At 40.2% G+C, this 18,730-nt stretch overlaps 1 protein-coding gene across 1 annotated transcript in view; it reads left to right on the forward strand.

Annotated features, from left to right (window-relative positions):
- Nucleotides 1-18,730, forward strand: part of SLC9A7 (solute carrier family 9 member A7) — a 118,005-nt gene that overhangs the window by 81,442 nt on the left and 17,833 nt on the right. Inside the window, exons 13-14 of the mRNA XM_016218484.2 lie at nt 5,775-5,834; nt 11,787-11,850. Of these exons, the coding sequence (XP_016073970.2) occupies nt 5,775-5,834; nt 11,787-11,850 (124 nt within the window). The remainder of the gene's footprint in view (nt 1-5,774; nt 5,835-11,786; nt 11,851-18,730) is intronic.

Consider the following 18,730-nt stretch of genomic DNA (forward strand, 5'->3'; position numbering starts at 1 on the left):
CCTCTGAGATTACTTCCTGCTCCTATTTGGTCACCAAGCAGGTACCCTGGATGCTCAGAGCCTGATTGTATCATATTTGTTTTTAGTGCTATTTTATAAGTCCTTTTTGCCCCCCCCAACATATACAGGATCAAATAATTTTCCACTGAGAGCAGAGAGCTGACTTGTAACATTTTGCACTTCTCATAACCCTTTTCAAGAAGTGGGCCATCAAAACAGTCCTACTGAGAGCTGAGAGAGTGGGCAGCTTTCACTAAGGCACACAAGCTATATATGTATGAATATAATATAGTAATTGAATTTTTGTGAAAATATCAATGTAATATATATATAGCACTTAGAACATAGCAGCTAGCACATAGTGATGGGTCAGAAATGACTATGTGCATGACTGTGTGTATGAGAGATTCAGTTTCCCAATATCATTGCAAGCACTTGGTGTTATCACAATTTTTTCAATTCAGCTGTTCTAATAGGTGTTGGGGATACCTCACTGTGGTCTTAATTTGCATCTCTCTCATGGCTAATAATGTTGAACATCTCTTCGTGTGCTTATTTGCCATTCATACATCTTTTATGGCAAAATATCTGTTTAAGTCTTTTATCCATTTTCTAATTGGATTGTTTTTTATTGAGTTTTGAAAGTTCTTTAATTTATTCTAGGTGCTAGTCTTTTGTCAGATGTGTGGTTTGCAAATATTTTCTCCTAGTCTGTAACTTGTCTTTTCATCCTTTTAAAAGCGTCTGTCATAGAGCAGAAGTTAATTTTGATGAAATCAATTTATCATTTTTTCTTTTATGGGTTGTGCTTTTTTTTTTTTTTTATTGTTGAAAGTATTACAGCTCTCCCCTTTTTCCCCCTCATTGATCCCCTACACCTGGTATCCCTCCCCCCAAGGTCTTCTCCACACTATTGTCTGTGTCCATAGGTCATGTTATGGATTGTGCTTTTGAGGTCATGCCTAAGGACTCTTCATCAAGCCCTAGGTCTCCAAGATTTCTTTCAGTGTTACCTTTTAGAAGTGTTTTAGTTGTATGCTTTGCATTTAAGTCTGTGATCCATTTTGACTGAATTTTTATTTAAGAAGTGAGGTTTAGGTCAAGGTTTTATTTTATTTTATTTGAGTATGGCTATCCAGTTGTCAGCATAATTTATCCTGACTCCTTTGAATTACTATTGCTCCTTTGCCAAAGATCAGTGGGCCATATGCATGTGGGTCTGTTTCTATTCTGCTCCATTGATTCATGTATCTGCCCCTCCACCTGTACCACACCGTCCTGATAACTATAGTTATATAATAAGACTTAACATCAGGTAGAGTGAGTCTTTCCACTTTATTCTTTTTAAAAACTGTCATAGCTATTCTAATTCCTTTCCATATACATTTTAGAATAAACTTGTCTATATGTTTTCAAAAATCTTGCTGGGATTTTCATAGGAATTATGTTAAACCTGTATCTCAATTTGTGAAGAATTGACATCTTTACTCTGTTGAGTCTTTGAATCTATGAACATGGCATTTTTCTCTATTTATTTAGATTTTCTTTTATTTCTTTCATCAGTATTTTATAGTTTTCAGTATACAATGCCTGTACGTGTATTGTTAGATATATGTGTAAGTATTTCTTCTTCTTTTTTGAGCAATTGTAAAGGTTATTCTGTCTTTAATTTCAGTTTCCATGTGTTCATTGCTAAGATATAGAAATATGGTTGGTTTTTCTGTGTTTATCTGATATCCTATGATCTTGTCAAACTCACTGATTAGTTTTAGGAGGGTTTGTTTTTGTTTTGGGGTGGTTGTGTGTGGGTGTTTTTTGGTAGAGTCTTTGAGATTTTCTAGGTAGACCATCATGCCATTTGCAAATAGAGACAGTTTTATTTCTCTTTTCCAACCAGTGTGCCTTTTATTTTGTTGATTTATTGCTCTGGCTAGGACTTTCAGTATTACGTTGAATAAGAGTAATGTGAATGGACATCCTTGCCTTGTCCCTGATCTTAAGGGGAAAGCATTCTGTCTTTTGCCAATAAGTATGATGTTATCTGTAGGGTTTTTGTAGATGTTTGTCATCAAGTTGAGGAAGTTTCTACCTATTGCTAGTTTTCTGAGATTTCTTTAAAAATCATGAACAGATGTTGAATTTTATCAAATGTTTTTCTGTATAAATTGATATGGTCATATTGTTTCTCTTGTTTAGCTTGTTAATATAGTGGGTTACATTGATTTTTAAATATCAAACCACTTCACTTCTCTAAAATAAACCCCACTTGGTTGTGGTGTATAAATTCTATAAATATTGTTGAATTCTATTAGCTGATACTTTGTTAAGGATTTTTGTGTCTGTGTTCATGAGGGATATTGGTCTGTAGTTTTCTTTTTATACACTGCCTGTGTCTGTTTTTGGTATCAGGGTAATCTGGCATCACAAAATAAGTTGAACATATTCCCTACTCTTCTGTTTTCTGAAAGAGATTGTGTAGAAGTGTTGCTAATTCTTCTTGAAAGTTTTATGGAATTCTTCAGTAGAACCATCTGGCCCTGGAGACTTCTTTTCCAGGGTTTTTTAAACCATGAAGCCAGTATCTTTACTAGTCATATGGCTATTAAAATAATCTATTTTATATTGGGTGAGTTATGGTAGTTTGTGAGATTGATCTGCTTCATCTAAGTTGTCATATTACCTTATTATCCTTTCGATGCCTATGAGATCTCTAGTACTATCCCCTGATATCACTGATACAGGTAATTTGGTAATTGGTAATTCCTGATATTGGTAATTTTTATCTTCTCTCTTTTTTTCTTTGTCTTGCTAGAGGTTTGTCAGTTTTATTGATCTTTTCAAGGAACTAGCTTTTTATTTCATTGATTTTCTGTACTGTTTTTCTTCTCAATTTCATTGATTTCTGCTCCTATCTTTATTATTTTCTTCTTTCTGTTCAGCTTTACCCAGACAACATAATGAAGCTAAGTGTGCCATTGTTGAAAAATACACATCATGTCAGTTTACTGCATTTTCCATGTATATATAAATAGTGATTGTGTAAGTGTAGAAACTGACATTTACAGAGATTATATCAGAAGAAATTCCCACAAGATTCTTATTCTAAATTGATTCAGAAACCCCCTGAAATTCAACATGCTGTTTTGACTACTGTGACCTTAGTAAGATCAGTACCTGCTTGTTTCTCACTTCTCTTAGACTTCTGACAGAGGCGCTACTCAGAAGTCAGAAGCCCAGGATAGGACTCAGAGTTCCACCATAAATAATTAGGAGTTAGCTGTGATTTTTAACCATGGCTAATTTCTAATCTGTGTATAAAATAAAAATGAGTGTAACCACGAATCCAAAGCCAGGTCACTGCTTTCCAGAAATCCAACTTATCTTTATTTTTAAATTTATCTTTATTGTTGAAAGTATCACAGATGAACCCTCCCTCCCCCACCATTGACTTTTAAATTGGTATTTTGTAATTGATATTTTAAAACATAATGGCAAAATGCTCATACTGTTTTCTGTTAATGCACAAACTACATAATACTTTTCCTAGTCTTTTGAGCAAGTGTTGCTATTCACAAAGGACAAAATTTTGGCAACTTAAAAAAATGATCACCAGATTATTTCAGCAGATAAGTCTTGTATATGGCCTGAGTGCATTTTGGCAGCATGGTGGCTGTCCTCTTGGAGTGCCCAGCTTAAGTGACACACTTGAAATGGTGGTGATGATGGGAGGTGGAATAGCACACACCCAGGAAGTCAAATGAACAGGTAACCTTGCTACCCCAGAGTGCAGTAATAGAATCGCTCAAGGACAAGTGAGGACACTCTGTCCCCTATAATCCTATTAGACTGAGCATTTGTGATAAAGCTTTGTAAGAAAGCTTAAGGAATAAAGGCTGCAAGAAGCCCTGAGCTCTTTATGTAATAGCATTTGTAACTAGATATTTTTAAGGATTTCAAGATGACACCTTGTAATCAAAGACAGTATCCTAGAAGGTGAAGAGCTGGGCTCTCGCTCCTAACAGACTCAGTTGCAATCTTGGTTCCACCATTTTTCACCTTTGTGACCTTACGCATCTTATTTAACTTAGTTTCCTTACTGGTTCAATGGGGATGATAATAGTGTGAGGACAAAATGTGATAATTAATAAATGTGATAAAGAATTTTCTCATTAAAGGTACCATCTGGCACATGGTAAACATTTAGTATATTTTTGCTGTTATATTATCATTACTAATCATAGTATCACTACTGCTATGATTACTATTATTACTGGTGAATCTTACATTAGTGGAATCTAGCTTGCTTTTCTGGAATTTGTTATAATTTTTAATACTATAGTAATATACAGAGTCTGGATAAGTCACAGTCTGAATGTGTGACTAAAAGTACCACTTTAAGAAGCATCGCCTCTCACTTGCGTATTTCAGGGGCTATTAGTAGCACGAGGATTTGGGCATGTCTAGCACAGTGTTTTTCTTTCTTTTTTTTTTTTTTTTTAAATATATCTTTATTGATTTCAGAGAGAGGAAAGGAGAGGGAGAGAGAGAGAGAGAAACATCAATGATGAGACAGTCATTGATCGGCTGCAGCCCACAACCCGGGCATGTGCCCTGACCGGGAATTGAACCCTGATTGCCTGGATCCTAGGTCGACGCTTAACCGCTGAGCCACGCCCGGCCGGGCAGCACAGTGTTTTTCAACCTTTTTTTTCATTATTGGCCCCTCTAAGGAGCTTTTAAAAATGTTTTCCTCAATTTTAATACCACAGTAAAATTTTAATTATTTTTCTTTTTAAGAAATTTCAATACCACAGATCTACTACATGTCTATGTACTATGATGCTTTAGAGGTTACAAACCATTGTAATATGTAAAAAATTTTTGTCCTACAAGAACCAATTTTCACACACATGGGGTCAATATCACCTCCCATTGAGAATACATGATTTAATGCAGTGGCTCTCATCTGAGGGCAATTTTGCCTCCTAGGGGACATTTGTCAATGTCTGGTGACATTTTTGGTTGTACTGGGGCGGGTGAGTGCTTACTGGTATCATGTGGGTAGAGGCCAGCGCTCAAAATATCAATAGTGCCAAGTGTGTGAAACCCTGCTCTTTGTATAATGGTGAAGTTCAAATACATTCTGAATAACCCAGCAATTATTAGGAAGGTAAAAATGGACCATGCCACCTCTAAGGTCACTGGTGAAGAGAATAGCAGAAGCTGGGTTCCTGACCTTCAGACTGAACACATGGGCAATGTGATATACTTGTCTAGAAGAAAAGGCCATCTCTATCTTCTTAAGTATTGTTGCTGTTTTCAATAATATAGTGCTTTTTGCTCTTTCTGCCAAATATGTATAAAAATATGTGAAAGCACTTCAAATATGTGTTTAGTAACAACTTTGTTTTCTATTTTTGTATGGATATGTCTTGCTTTATGAAATGGATGAATTCCTGAAAACAATTGTATAAACTCATTTCCTAGGAGTTGAGTTGCATTTATTCCTCTGATTTCATTTCAATATATTTTGAGAGGCTTATCTTCATTCCTAGTTGATCCTCATTTGACCTGGCTCAGCATTGTTGCTTTAAATGTAAGTTTAGCAGCCTCTCTATGTTTTAGAGAGTAGGAATAGTTTAAGAGAGGGTATGGATTTATGTTTAAAGTGAGACAGTCTATTCTCTGATGGATGTGGTCCAGGTCATGTGCCCAGAGCTCCTGGCTCCCCTGTTGTCCCTGTCACACTCACGTTCCCTTCTTCTGCTGGCCAGAGTTGGCGTCGAGGAGCCCTTTGAAGAGGACCAGAATCAACACCGCTGGCAGTACTTCAGGTGACACAAGGGCATCCTCAGAAACAAATTAACTGGGCCTGGCTTTTCTCCTTTTTCTAACCTGAGATGTTTCTCTTTATGCTGTTTGCCTCTTTCTTTCTTCCTGCGTGTGCCAACCCTGTGCCCGTTTTAGCAAAGGGGCAAGAGACCAGGTCAAGTTTAATCATTTTTCCACTTTTTCTCTGGGCTGGCTGATGTATCAGTGTTCCCGAGATTGTGTCTCCTTACCCTGCACTTTGGCCAGTGTTGGCCAGTGTCTCCTTGTACAACTGAGCTAGCTCAGTGTTAAGAGCAGCACATTTGCAGAGCCACAAATACTTTCCCCACAAAATTCTGCTTATTTTCTAGTAAACAAGGCTTCTAACTCATAAAGAGAATTAGAATTTTATATTTCAGCCATGGCCAGGGTATGGCTTACACCATCTTAATTGAGTACTGTTTTAGTTTTTTAGTATGTTTTGTGTACTTGTACTTTATCATGGTGAATCAGACGATACGAAAAACAGGTGTTTTTAATCCAAAAGATAATTAAAGGCTCTTCTAATGCAATTTGTTCCTCAGTGTGCATCCAAGTTTTTTATTTGATTATGCTTAAGGGTAGTGATGTTGGGCAGTCAGAAGAAAGACTTTAATGTTCTTTCCTTTCTGTATCTTTAACCAGCATGCTTTCTTCCTGATCTGATTTTGGATGCTGGTCAATAATTCAAAAGCAAAATAGGCTTGAACTCTGTTCTTGGCATTGTGAAAGCATTTCTCTCTTTGAGCACAGCATTGAAAGCAGCTATAGCTGTCATGGATCTTGGGATATCACTAGGTCCCAGAAGTACACTGTAATGACTTACATTCAATTAATTGAAGCATTTAAATTTCCGGGGCTCGAACTTTTTTCTATTGTTTACAGTACACACACATATTTATTTTCGGAGATCTGACCTTAGATACTGATTAAGTTGCAGAGGAAACCCTCTCCTTAGAAATATTCCGCCTTCACGGAGGAAGGTGCTTCAGGCAAAGTACAAATGATTGCACTTGGGACGGGAGAGAATGCAGATGCTGATCTGTCGCAGGTGGGTGTCTAATGTCCCTCAGATTATTTAGGACCTCTGTCATTCAAATTTTAAAAAACCTATTGATTAAAGTAGGTAGTTCTAAATTTCTAAATTTTAGAAGTTCTAAAATTTCTGAAAATTTATGGCATTTTTATGGCAGTTAATCAGAGTATACATGTTGTACCAGAAGGGAAATTATTCATTTTTAAAATTTAATCATTTGAGAGTGAACACATCCATTTGATTGCTTTATTTTCTCATTTGGTGTGGGATTTCCACATATATCTCATTCTTAATGAAAAGAAGGATAATTCAGTTTATTCTAGAAGAAAAGGCAGTTGTATGTGCTTTGATTAGCTCAACCCCGATGTATCAGGGGAATGCTAAAATATGGTATAATAAAAGAGCACACAGTTGTAGATTTGTAGTGTCACAGATTAAAAGCATTATAGCAGGTCAGAAGAGAAATATGTATTATGGACAGTTGCCTGAAACTAGGAATTTCAGAAAGTCAGGGAACCCCCAAGTCTTCTGAGGCATTGTACTTAAAAGACTGTACCTAGTGTTTCTTGCTGCCCAGAGCACCATCAAACACCCTGGCCCATTGCTTAACTTCTGTCTCCAGAGACCAGGCTGGTTTTAAGCTCTGCCCCAAGAGTGAGGCACCTTCTAGTTGTCCAGTGTCATCCTTGGGGATTGGTCCAAGGGGCCCTCAACCCTGCCAGAAAAGTAATTATTAAATTGTCCTAAAGTAAACAGCCTTCAATGGGAAAAGAAATCAGAGAATACCATTTGAGTCTCAGGGCTCATGGTTTGTTTTCTTCTGTTATTTAAAAAGCAGTAGCAGTCCGGGAAACAGGTCTTTGTTTCCTTCTTCAGAACTCTCCTACCAGCATTTATACCAGTAGCAGTGGCCTCCAAGGCCACTTCAAGGGGCCCTCCCATGTTCCTCTGCCTGTGGGAGGGTCCAGGAGGTCCTTTTAGGCTTCATGCTGTCAGGAGTTTGTCGTGCATCTCAGACAGGTAGTTGATAGCAAGTGGCTACAGCAAGGCATAAGGAGGTAAAAGCAAAGAAAGGGGATGCTGGGTAGGACTGTGCTTAGAACTGAGGATTTCCTGAGAAATGACATCAGAAGATGGCTGAATTGATTATATGTTTCAATTAAGTAGCGTTTTTCTCCTTGCTCTTCACTTTTAGGAGAATTCAAAAAAATATTCCAGGATTTATCTGGAAAAGAAAAGCACATAATTACCAGAATCGATATCTACCTATTTACCTATTACCTATATTTACCTATTATAGCATCCATGGCTCTTTACTCTCTTTTAGTATAGAACAACCCTCACCTCCTTTTTTGTCTCTTATGACATTGAGGTGTTTTTGTTTTGTTTTTTTTAAGTATTAAGGACAGTTGTCTCGCAGAATGTCCCACGATCTGGATTTTTATGATTTGTTTTCCTCATGACTAGAGATAGATAATCATTTTTTGGGAAAAAAGCCCAGCCCACCACCCTGTAAAAGTGATGTTATATATTTCTTGTTGCATCTTATCGTGTGGTGCATATTGCCAAGCTGACCTTTATTAGTGATACTAAATTTGATCACTTTAGACCCCAGGTCACTCCACTATAAAGATACCATTTTCCCTTTGTAACTAAAAAGTAATCTGTAGAGTGATCTTTTGACATCATATGAATATCCAGATTCTCAATAACCTTTACCCACTGGTAAATTACCCACTGATGACCCTTGCTTGAAACAGTTATTACACTAGTAGTGGAAAATGGGGATTTTCTATTTCTGCAGTTCCCTTCATGTTTATAAGATGACATTTATCTATAAAGAAGAGCTTTCAGCAGGTTTTAAATTTTATTTTATATACTGATGAAGTGAGGAATCTCTCCATTGTCTAAGTAATGAGTTCAAGCCAAATTTTACATCATATTTGTGGCACTTGTGGTTCTGTCTCTGCAGGATCTCAGCAGGCATCTTGGGCATTATCATTGAGAAGGCAAAAGGTAGGAGACAGTTGTCATTTTTTTTAGAAAAGAGAGAGATGTGGCTGGAATTAGTACTTTCTAGAATCTTCACTTTCCAATTCAGTAGCCACTAGCCATATGTGGCTATTTAAATTCAATTTTTAATTAATTAAAACTAAACAAAATTTCAAATGTAGTTCCTTAGTCATATTAGCCACATTTCTAGTGCTCAGTGGCCACATGCATCCAGTGGCTACCACATTGGAGCGCAGATCTAGGACATTGCCATCGTTGCAGAAAGTCCTGTTGGGCAGTGTAGATCTAGAATCACTCTTAAGTTCCCCCAAACGAAATGTTCTACATCCCAAGTTTGGGATGAGGTTAGGGTGTCCCTAATTTTGTGAGTTTATCAATTATTCCATTGCTTCATACTTTGTTGTTTTGATTCTGGCCTGGCCAGGGTGAATAGATGAATTCCACTGATGTGGCCAGGATGTGAGTGAAAGTAGTCAAAACCTAGTCTTGTTAAACAGAATCTATTTTAATTCTTGTTCAACATTTTTTTTTTCTCTCTGAGTAGAGATCAGTTAAAAGAAAAGATGGGGCTAAATTTCATTTGGCAGCTTTTATTGTATTAGACTTTATTTTCTTCATTGCAGTACAGGGTACACTTCAGCCTTTCCTCCTATCCATAGGCTTCCTATTTCACCCAGGCTGATAAAGTCAATTGGTTTTATCTCTACTGACATGAAAGCCACGTACAAAGGCTAATACATCTGTTTCAAAATTCACGGTACAGAAAGGAGAGAGCATTAGTTCCAGGTCTGAATTGCCATACTCCTGGCCATACTGTACTTCATGCCCTTCAGATCACATAATCTTGTTACTGCTGCCCCACAATAGCTGCTCTGTGGTTAGGCTGAGGGCTGTTGGGTCACCTGTTGTTCAGGTAGCCTGTCTGGGAGACAGTGGGTTAACTGACACTCTGCCCCTCTAAGTTTGCACCAGGAGCTTATCTGAGTCAATTAGTCTGCCATGAAGTGGCTTTGTGCTGCTATAGAATTCACAGAACAAGGCCAATATTGGATCCCTAGCTGTTAATTTTACAAATGCTGACCAACTGTCATAGAGGCTTATTCTCTGTGTAACATACATTAAGAGACTCTCAAAATAGGTGAGAGTTCAGGATCAATAGCTAGAAAGTCAATTTGTGACCTCTTCTCTACCACTTTGGCACATTAGACACTTTGGGTGCACTTATGCTCTGGCATGACTTTTGGGGGCAGTCCCGGGACCTCTGAATTAGGTGGATTTCATGTCAAAAAAAATCTCTGTGAGATTTGTTACTGGATAATAGTCCCTGGATAATGTCCAATTTTGAAGACAAACCTCCAGCCCTCAGAAACTCTTGCCTAGAAGCAGCTTATAGACATGTAGCAAAGCCCATCTAATTTACTACAAAGATCCCATCAAACCTCAGGCCCATGGGGAGGAAATCTGACACTAGGTACACTATAGGTTTTAACTAAGTGCCCAGAACAGTGCCTGGCATAGTAGGCACTTAATAAATATTTGAATACATGAATTCATCTTGTGGGTTTAAGCTTTGCCTTCAACAAAATATGGAGTAACTGTTCCCTTTCCTTCTATATCCCACTCTGTCCAGGGGCATGCACTTTGAGTTAGTGCTTGACAAGCTTGGAATAAGAGAGTAGAGGCTGGTTTTGGAGGTGGGGTGAATCTGTGTTTTCTATTCCCCTTTTCCATTAGTATCTTTTCTCAAGAAATATCCTGGGCATCACAGGTGGGGAAGGGAAGGAGAGGAGGAAAAGTAAGACACACACAGGGCTTTGTGCATCTGAGGTCTGCTCAGTGGAGTGAGCACCCTGGTTACTGCAGATAACACTCCTGGTCAAGGCCATTCAGCACCTTTCTTCAAGCCAAAATCAGACCTGCTGTGTTCTCTTTACCTTTATAATATCATCTGTGTGTGTTTTTGTTTTTTTTTTGTGATACTGGAGGGAGCGAGGGAAGACAGAGAATTTTCCTGGCATCTTAGTTTTCTCCCTCATTGCCCCATTTTATCCATGTTATCTATGTCAGAATCAGGAAGGCACAGGGATAAAAGAATTAACAGATGCATAGGGCAACAGTTGGTATGTTACTAAGTCAAGAAAGTGCTTTTATAGAATTTGTTATAAGTGGATTTTGCCACTTTGCTTTTGCTTTCTGTCTTCAGTTGTTGGTCTTAGATGTGTGACTTCTCAGGTCATCTCTGCTGTGGGAGGACGTGGCGGCACTAGGAAAAAAAGCTAGAGATATGCATGCTGAAGTATTTAGAGGCAGTGTGCTGATGCCTGAAACTTTATTTGAATTTATCAAAAAAGTAAGATGGGTGATAGATAGATGGATAGAGATATAATAAAGAAAATACAGCAAAATGTTAATGGTAGTATCTAGGTGGTGGCTGTATAGGTTTTCACTGTAAATTCTTTCTATACTTTCTTGAATATATGAAAAGTTTTATAACAAAAGTTTAGGGAAATATAAGCAGGGCAGGGCAGGGCAGAAGTGAGGAAGCAGTAGAGAGGAAAAGGGCTGGTACAGTGGGACCCACATTTTTATAACGGACAGCCTGGTACAGGAAGGCAGATCAACTGTTGCCAGCTGTTGCTGATGCTCAGAGGCCTTGTTCAGGGTGTAAGCACACAGAATTTATTTCCCCTTCTACCCCTTGGGGTCTGATGTGGTACATAACCTCTTTCTCACAACTTTTGCATGACAGTCTTCCTCTTTTAGCTAATCATTCCTTCTGCTTTGGTAAGATGGTCATCCTCTTGCCAACTTTCAGCCAGGATGGCTGCCATGGTCCAAGCTAATACTCTTCGTTTTCCTCCTTGTCTTTCTCCCTGGTGATTTATAGAGTTGGTGTTGACCCAGATCAAGACCCACCACCCAACAACGACAGCTTTCAAGTCTTACAAGGGGTAAGTCACAAGACATGCTTCTTCCGAGGGAAGACATTAAAATTTTAAAATAAAAAATAGCTAAATTTTATTGAGCATTTATTACATACTAGGCACTTTACATAAATTCCCTCATTGTGATCTTAACAAGAACCTTATGAGGTAGGTACTGTTATCCCATTTTGCAGATTTGAAATTGAAGTTTGAGAGTTTCAGTGAGTTATATATATAAGGCCAGAGAATTAGAAACTAATGGAGCCAGGGTTTGACCCCAGAGACAGTGTCCTTAAACAACATATTAAGGCAGTGGGCTGGCTAGAAAGACTAAGCTAAGTCCCTGACTCCCTACCTTCCACGAGTAGATATATTAAATAAATTGGTGATTGGTTCACTGTGACTGGTTCTGAGTCTCTCAGTCGCATCCAGGCAGAGGAAGGAAAGGGATTGCAGGCTCTCCTGTTCTTCTAGGACCTGGGGTACTCTAAGCTGAGTTTTCTTCCAGCCCAGCAATGGCAGAGTAGCAGCCCTCATTCCTGTGTAGGCTGAAGGTCACAGCAAGGCTAACAGTTAAGGCTTGGACAGGGCAGTGGCAGCAGTGACAGCCTGGAGCAGAGTGTGGGGAGGGAAGCTGTAGAGGCAGTGTGTGGAAGAGCCCTATGGCCACATTTAGTGTGAGCACAGGGAAGAGTGTCTGCAGCAGCAGAGAATCCTGATGGCTTTTGGTATGGCCATCTGCACCAGTTGCCATTGCTGCATAATAAACTGCCCCAAACGTAGGAGAGTGAACAACTTCTTCTACTCATGTATTCTTTAGGTCAGGAATTTGGAAAGGGCCTAGTAGGGATGGCTTGCCTTTGCTCCATGAAAAAGGCCGGGGGTAATGCGAGACTGGGGCTGGAATCATCCCAAGGCTGATTTGCTCCTATGTCTCGCTCCTGAGCTGGGAGGACTCACACAAGGACAGCCAACTAGAATGCCAAATTGTGGCTTCTCCATGTGGCTTCAGGGAACTGGACTCCTTATATGATGGATTATGGTTCCAAAAACCAGTGACCCAGCAAGCGAGGTGGACACTACATAGTCTTTTCTGACCTAACCTTGGAAGTCTCACAGCATCACTTCTGTGACTTTCTATTGGTTATAACGAGTTGCTAGGGCCAGCCCAGGTTCAAGGGGAGGGGATAGACACCATAATCTCTGGATGGGAGCAGTGTCAGCAAAGTGGGAGACATGCTTTAATGCTGCCATATCACCCCTGTTGTGGAACTGGCAGGATGATTTTGTCTCCAGGTTTTGCTCCTTTCCCAGGTTGGCATTTCCTAGGCAAGCCAAGTAGGGGAAAGGAGAGTTCTGGTAAGAGCAGAAATTTGTTTCCAAATGTTATTATTTGCCGTTGGGAGTCAAGAACAATTCTGTTCAGCATTGGATACCCAGTGCTGAGCATAGTGCCTGGCACCTGGGGAGCTCAAGAGGTATTTGATGGGCAGGTGCAGGCATGAAGCACCAGTGCAATAGGAAGCTTTATGACCACACGCATGTGTTGTCTGTGAAGCCATGTCGAGTGTTTTTCTTCCAGCCACCTTTGAATTAAACTCGTCATTGCACTTCATTCTAAATCCAGCCTACATATTTCAGATTCCATAGGATCTTCTAAATGATTCTATCTACCAAATCACATGTAACAAGTGTTGCAAAATGTGGTGCTGTGCGGGGCCCAGGGGATGCTTTTCTGATTTCTTTCCCTTTGAGGGTGGTCACAGCCTGATAAGGCATTCTTGGTGTTGATGCCCCTTGAGGAACACAAAGCCATGCCCTCTGAAAGTTCTGGACATTTTGGGAAGAGCTTTCAATGAGCTACATTGGTACCCACTTCAATGGTGCTCCAGAAGTCCTATGTGATTATATTAGAATTGGCCATTGTGCCAGTTGGGAACATGTGGTTTCAATGAGAAGTTCTTTTTGAAAAGTTGCTGTTTGACCCTAGCTTTGATTAATAATTTTAGTAGGTGGGATTCAAGAACTGTGCACTTGGAAGATAATTTAGAGTAAAACATTTTGGGAGATCTTGAAACTTACCCTGAGAAAACCTGGGCGAATGTCTTGGATGGATATCTTTATTTCACTGAAAAGAAAACAATGGCTCTGGTAGGACATGACCACCCTCTTTGAAAAGTATTCTCCACAGACCTACAGCTAGTCAAGATTAATTTTATAAGAAAAACAGTCCAATTCCAGCTGGACAGCCAGGATTTAGAGAGATTTCATCTTGACAGTTCAGGCCAGTCAAACACCTCGCAGCCTTTTTGCTGTTTACCATTGCTCTTGCCTTTGGAACCAAGCATCTGTAAAAGGAAATATGGAAAATAGTTTGGTTGGTTTTATGCAGCTTAACTTATTATACATCTCATAGGAACTGCACATAGAGACTATGGACTAGTAACCAAACTTAGTAATAAACTTGCTGTCACTTTTCCATGGAAACGTTTAAGAAAGCAGTAGGGTTCTAGATGTACATTTAGTCCATGCAGTGATAGCTAAGATAGTGCCCTCTGCCCCAGATGGGTAAACCTTCCTGGATGGGTAAACTCAGTGACACAGTGTTCCTGACAGCTCTCTGGAGAACCTTTTGGGCCAATTGTAAAAGGATACAGCCATTCACTGCACTCCCAGTTGGCCAGTCCTAGTTAAGAGCTGTGTCACAGCTTCCCCTTAACTTCCCTTTTTCCATACCTCACACACAGTCATGCAGAGGGCCCCCAAAGTCAGTTCCGTTGGCATATCAATATTGCTGTCAGAGTGGACCAAAAAAAAAAAGAACTTTAAGTTTGGTTCTCCCAGGACACCCTCTTAAAAATGACTCATGCCCTTCTGCAGAAATGGCCTTATTTCTCTAACTCCTCCTGGCCTGTCCTTCTTGGCACTGTGAGCCACTAACAGCAGTGCTGGGAGTACTCAGTGGTCATGAGAAACAGGAAAACAGAAAGATAAATGGGCTTCTCATTTTTGGGTGAAACTCTGGGTTCTTGCAGTTTCCCCTGAAATGGATCCAGGTCACACACTCCCTGTTGTCATGAAACTGAAATCAGAAGTGGCGAAAGTCCAGATGTTTGTTCTCCATTGGAAAAGAGGGCAGTTCTCTTTACCTCATTTTCTAAATGATCTTTCTAAAAACAAACAAAAAAGTGATATTTGATGGGAAAGCATTTTTTTATATAGAGTACAATTTTCCTCACTGATTCTAGAAGGAATCAGACTATAAACAGAGTCATGGTTACAGGGCTACAGAATATTAGCTCACATGGGTGAGGGAAAGGAGCTATTAGCTAGAACATTTTTGGCTTTATGTGAGGGAAATATAAGAATATTGTGGGCAGACTTCAACTTCTTGTCCTTGGGAAGTTTGACTCATTAAAACAAAACAAAAAACTCAGTTGCTTTGTTTCTTGAAGGTCTTGGTGACTTTGCAACCAAAACAAAAGCAAGTGCAGCTGGAGGCAAACTGCCCAGGCTTGGGGGTGGTTTCACACCCCATTCAAGTGGGGACTTTTCATGCCAGACCCAGCAAAGATTTATGCTGGCCGGACATGCAGACACATCATTAACTTCCTTCCCCAAGTTTACAGAAGAGCACTCACTGATGATGCTTAGTTAGAATCTGAATTTATCCTGGCTTTATCATCTCTGCAGGACAGGGTCACAAGCCGGATGTTAGTGGAATGTGGAGGAAAGGAAACCTCTGTGTTAGCAGTGCTGTGTGTGTGTGTGTGTGTGTGTGTGTGTGCGCGCGCACAAGTATGAAAACTGCAGAAAATCAAGGTCTATAGTTACATTGACAAATAACTTTCTGGGCAAGTTGGATTTGTTTGTTTCTGGGTTCTCCTCCAGTTTTCCTCCTGGCTGAAATCTGATACCCAGTCACTTAAATCTTTAACTTCAAACTGTTGCTGAAGTACCTTTCCTCAAATGCTTACTTTCTGACCCCTCTCCCACCACACTTTTCTTTTTGTTCTTCTGATTGCCTCCCTTGGGCCCCTGATTTCCCGTGCTGCTGTTCTTTTTATATTTCTTAAAGTTCAAAATTAACATTAAGTTATTCATTCATTTGACAAATATTTATTGAGCATCTGTTATATTCCAGACATTCTTTCACGCTCTGGGAATACATCTGCAGACAAGACAGATGAATCTTTGTCCTTTGGTGACTGTGATAAAGGGTAAGGGTGGAGAGTGGCAGAAGTGAGCTCCTGGAGGGCCTCATCTGCTTTTCCTCTAGGGGCTGTAGATCTATCCTTCTGCTGTCCCAGTTGTACCCATGGACCAGCAGCCTGGGCATGACTAGAGCTTGTTAGATATGCAGACTCTCAGGTCCCACTTCGACCCACTGAATCAGAATCTTCATTTTAACAGGGCTCCCAGGAGGGTTGTGTGCACTTTACTATTCAAGAAGCCCTGGAGTAGGCACTGTAGAGCTCTAGTCCCTGTTTTTACTCCCTTTAATTACTCCCTTTTTGAGAAATCTTGGCCCCATCATCCGAGGGACATGAAAAAGACCAAAATCTGGTTCCATCACTTATTTACTCTTTTGCTCTGCATTAGTGTTGTATTCCTGCTGTAACAGATTGCCATAAACTTAGCAGCTTAAAACAGCACAGTCTTACACTCCTATAGGTCAGATGCCTGGTGGGCTGCACTGGTGTTTTCTCTGTTGCAGGTCTCTCAAAACCAAAATCAAGTTATTGGCAGGGTTGGGCTTTGGGGGAGAAGCCACTTCCAGGTTCATTCAGGTTGATGGTAGAATTCAGTTTCATGCTGTTGTAGGACTGAGGCTCCCTTTCCTCATTCACCGTTGACCCGGGGATCAAGCTCAGCTCCTAGAAGTACCCACAGTTCCTGGCTTGTGGTCCCCTCCATCTTCAAAGCCAGCAACAGTGAGGAGAGCCCCTGTCACGCTTCAAATCTCTCCTGCCTCTTCCACTGCATCTCTCTGACTCTTAAAGGGGCCATGTGATTACATTGTACCCACCTGGAAAACCTTCGGTCTATCTACAAAGCCCCTTTGTCATGTAAGAGAACATGCTCACAGGCTCCAGTGATTAGGATATAGAAATCTTGGGGGGGGGGGCAGTATTTTGCTCCATCCCTGAAAAAAGCATAAGCTGTTCTCATTATTGTAATGACCTTAACTTAAAAAAAGTCTTTTAACAGTAAGAATGGAATGAAATCCAGTTCTATCCCGAAATCATTATTCACTAGTTCTAGAAAGATTATTTTGAAAATAGGTCTTTTTGCCACCCCTCAGTTCTTTAATCTGCTTTCTTTTTCTTCATCACACTCGTCACCATATATGTATCTGTCTGTCTCCCCCCCCCCGGAAATGTGCTCAGGGGACAGGTGCTGGGTCTCATTCCTCTTTGTGTTTCCAGTGCCCAGCATGGTGCTTGGCAGGCACACAGTCGGTGCTTATTGAGTGCAGAAGAAGACTCTAAAATGGTGATAAGCAGAGTTGGTGGTATTTATTCTTCTTTTCTTTTTTTTAATCCTCACCCAAGGATATTTTTTCATTGTTTTTCAGAGAGAGTGTAAGGGGGGGGAGGGAAAGAGGGAGGAAGGGAGGGAGGGAGGGAGGGAGGGAGGGAGGGAGAGAGAAAGAGAAAGAAAGAAAAAGAGAGAAAGAGAAAAATCTATGTGAGGTCTCCCACTCATGCACTGCCTGGGGGCTGGGGATTGAGCCTACAACCGAGGTACGTGCCCTTGGCCAGAATCGAACCCGGGACCCTTCAGTCTGCAAGCCGACGCTCTAACCACTGAGCAAAACTGGCTAGGGCAGTGGTACTTATTCTTGAAGGGGCTTTTCCATTAATAATGTTAATAAAATGTTTAAAAATCTCTCATGTAACTCATAAGAACAGAGTAGAATGGTGGGTGCCAGGGGCTGGGGAATTGAGGAGATGTTTAAGGGTACAAACTTGTAACTAAAAGATGAATAACACCTGGAGCTCTAATGCACAGCATAGTGAATATCAACAATGCTGTATTATAAACTACAAAGTTGCTAAAAGACTAGATCTTCATTGTTCTCACCACAAAAAATAAATAATTATTGAGTTGATAGAGGTGTTAGCTAACACTGCAATGGTAATTATACTGCAATATATAAATGTATGAAATCAACACACTATACACCTTAAACTTACCTGATGTTATATATCAATTATATTTCAATTTAAATTTGGCCAGAGTCACACAGCAAGGCAATTACATAGTCATGAATAGAACTAGGGTTTGGAACCAGGTAGTCTGTTGAGAAAGCCTGTGATGTTCACACTCACACCTCTTGGAGTGCTCTGTTGCCTTTGAAACATTTCTCAGGGAAGATGACCTTGTGTACAGCCTTGAAAAATGAATAGGAATCAGCAAGGCACGAGAAATTGAGACTATGACAGGGAATTCCAGGTTCTAGAAGCAGCCTGAGCTTAAAGATACGGGGGTGTGAACCCTCCTGGTGGGAATGCAGGTTTTGAGGAGGGGTGTGGTGACAGAGCAAGTTCCCACTTTTTCTGTGGGTAGCACTTGAATGGAAATCCAAGTCTGCAAGTGCAGCTGGGAAGGAGGCCCTGCCCATTCCATTGTAGGATCAGCCTGCATCCACACTGACCCCTGCTCAGTCCTGTGCTGCTTACATCCCACAGGAAGGATTCCACTGGCTTGTCTGTGATAAATACCAGCCCAAATCAAGTTGTGAAGTAGTTCATTGTCTTCTGGATCAGCTTACAAAATTAGTTCTAGTTTACAGGCCCTCCCTGATTTCCCCAAAGCCACTCTGGATTTATGTAAGCTCTTCCTGTACCTAATCATGTTTTTGGCACCATCTCTTGGAATAAGAAGTTGTTTAACACCCCTG

The sequence above is a fragment of the Miniopterus natalensis genome, chromosome X (assembly GCF_054644295.1).
Source record: "Miniopterus natalensis isolate mMinNat1 chromosome X, mMinNat1.hap1, whole genome shotgun sequence".
Lineage (NCBI taxonomy): Eukaryota > Metazoa > Chordata > Mammalia > Chiroptera > Miniopteridae > Miniopterus > Miniopterus natalensis.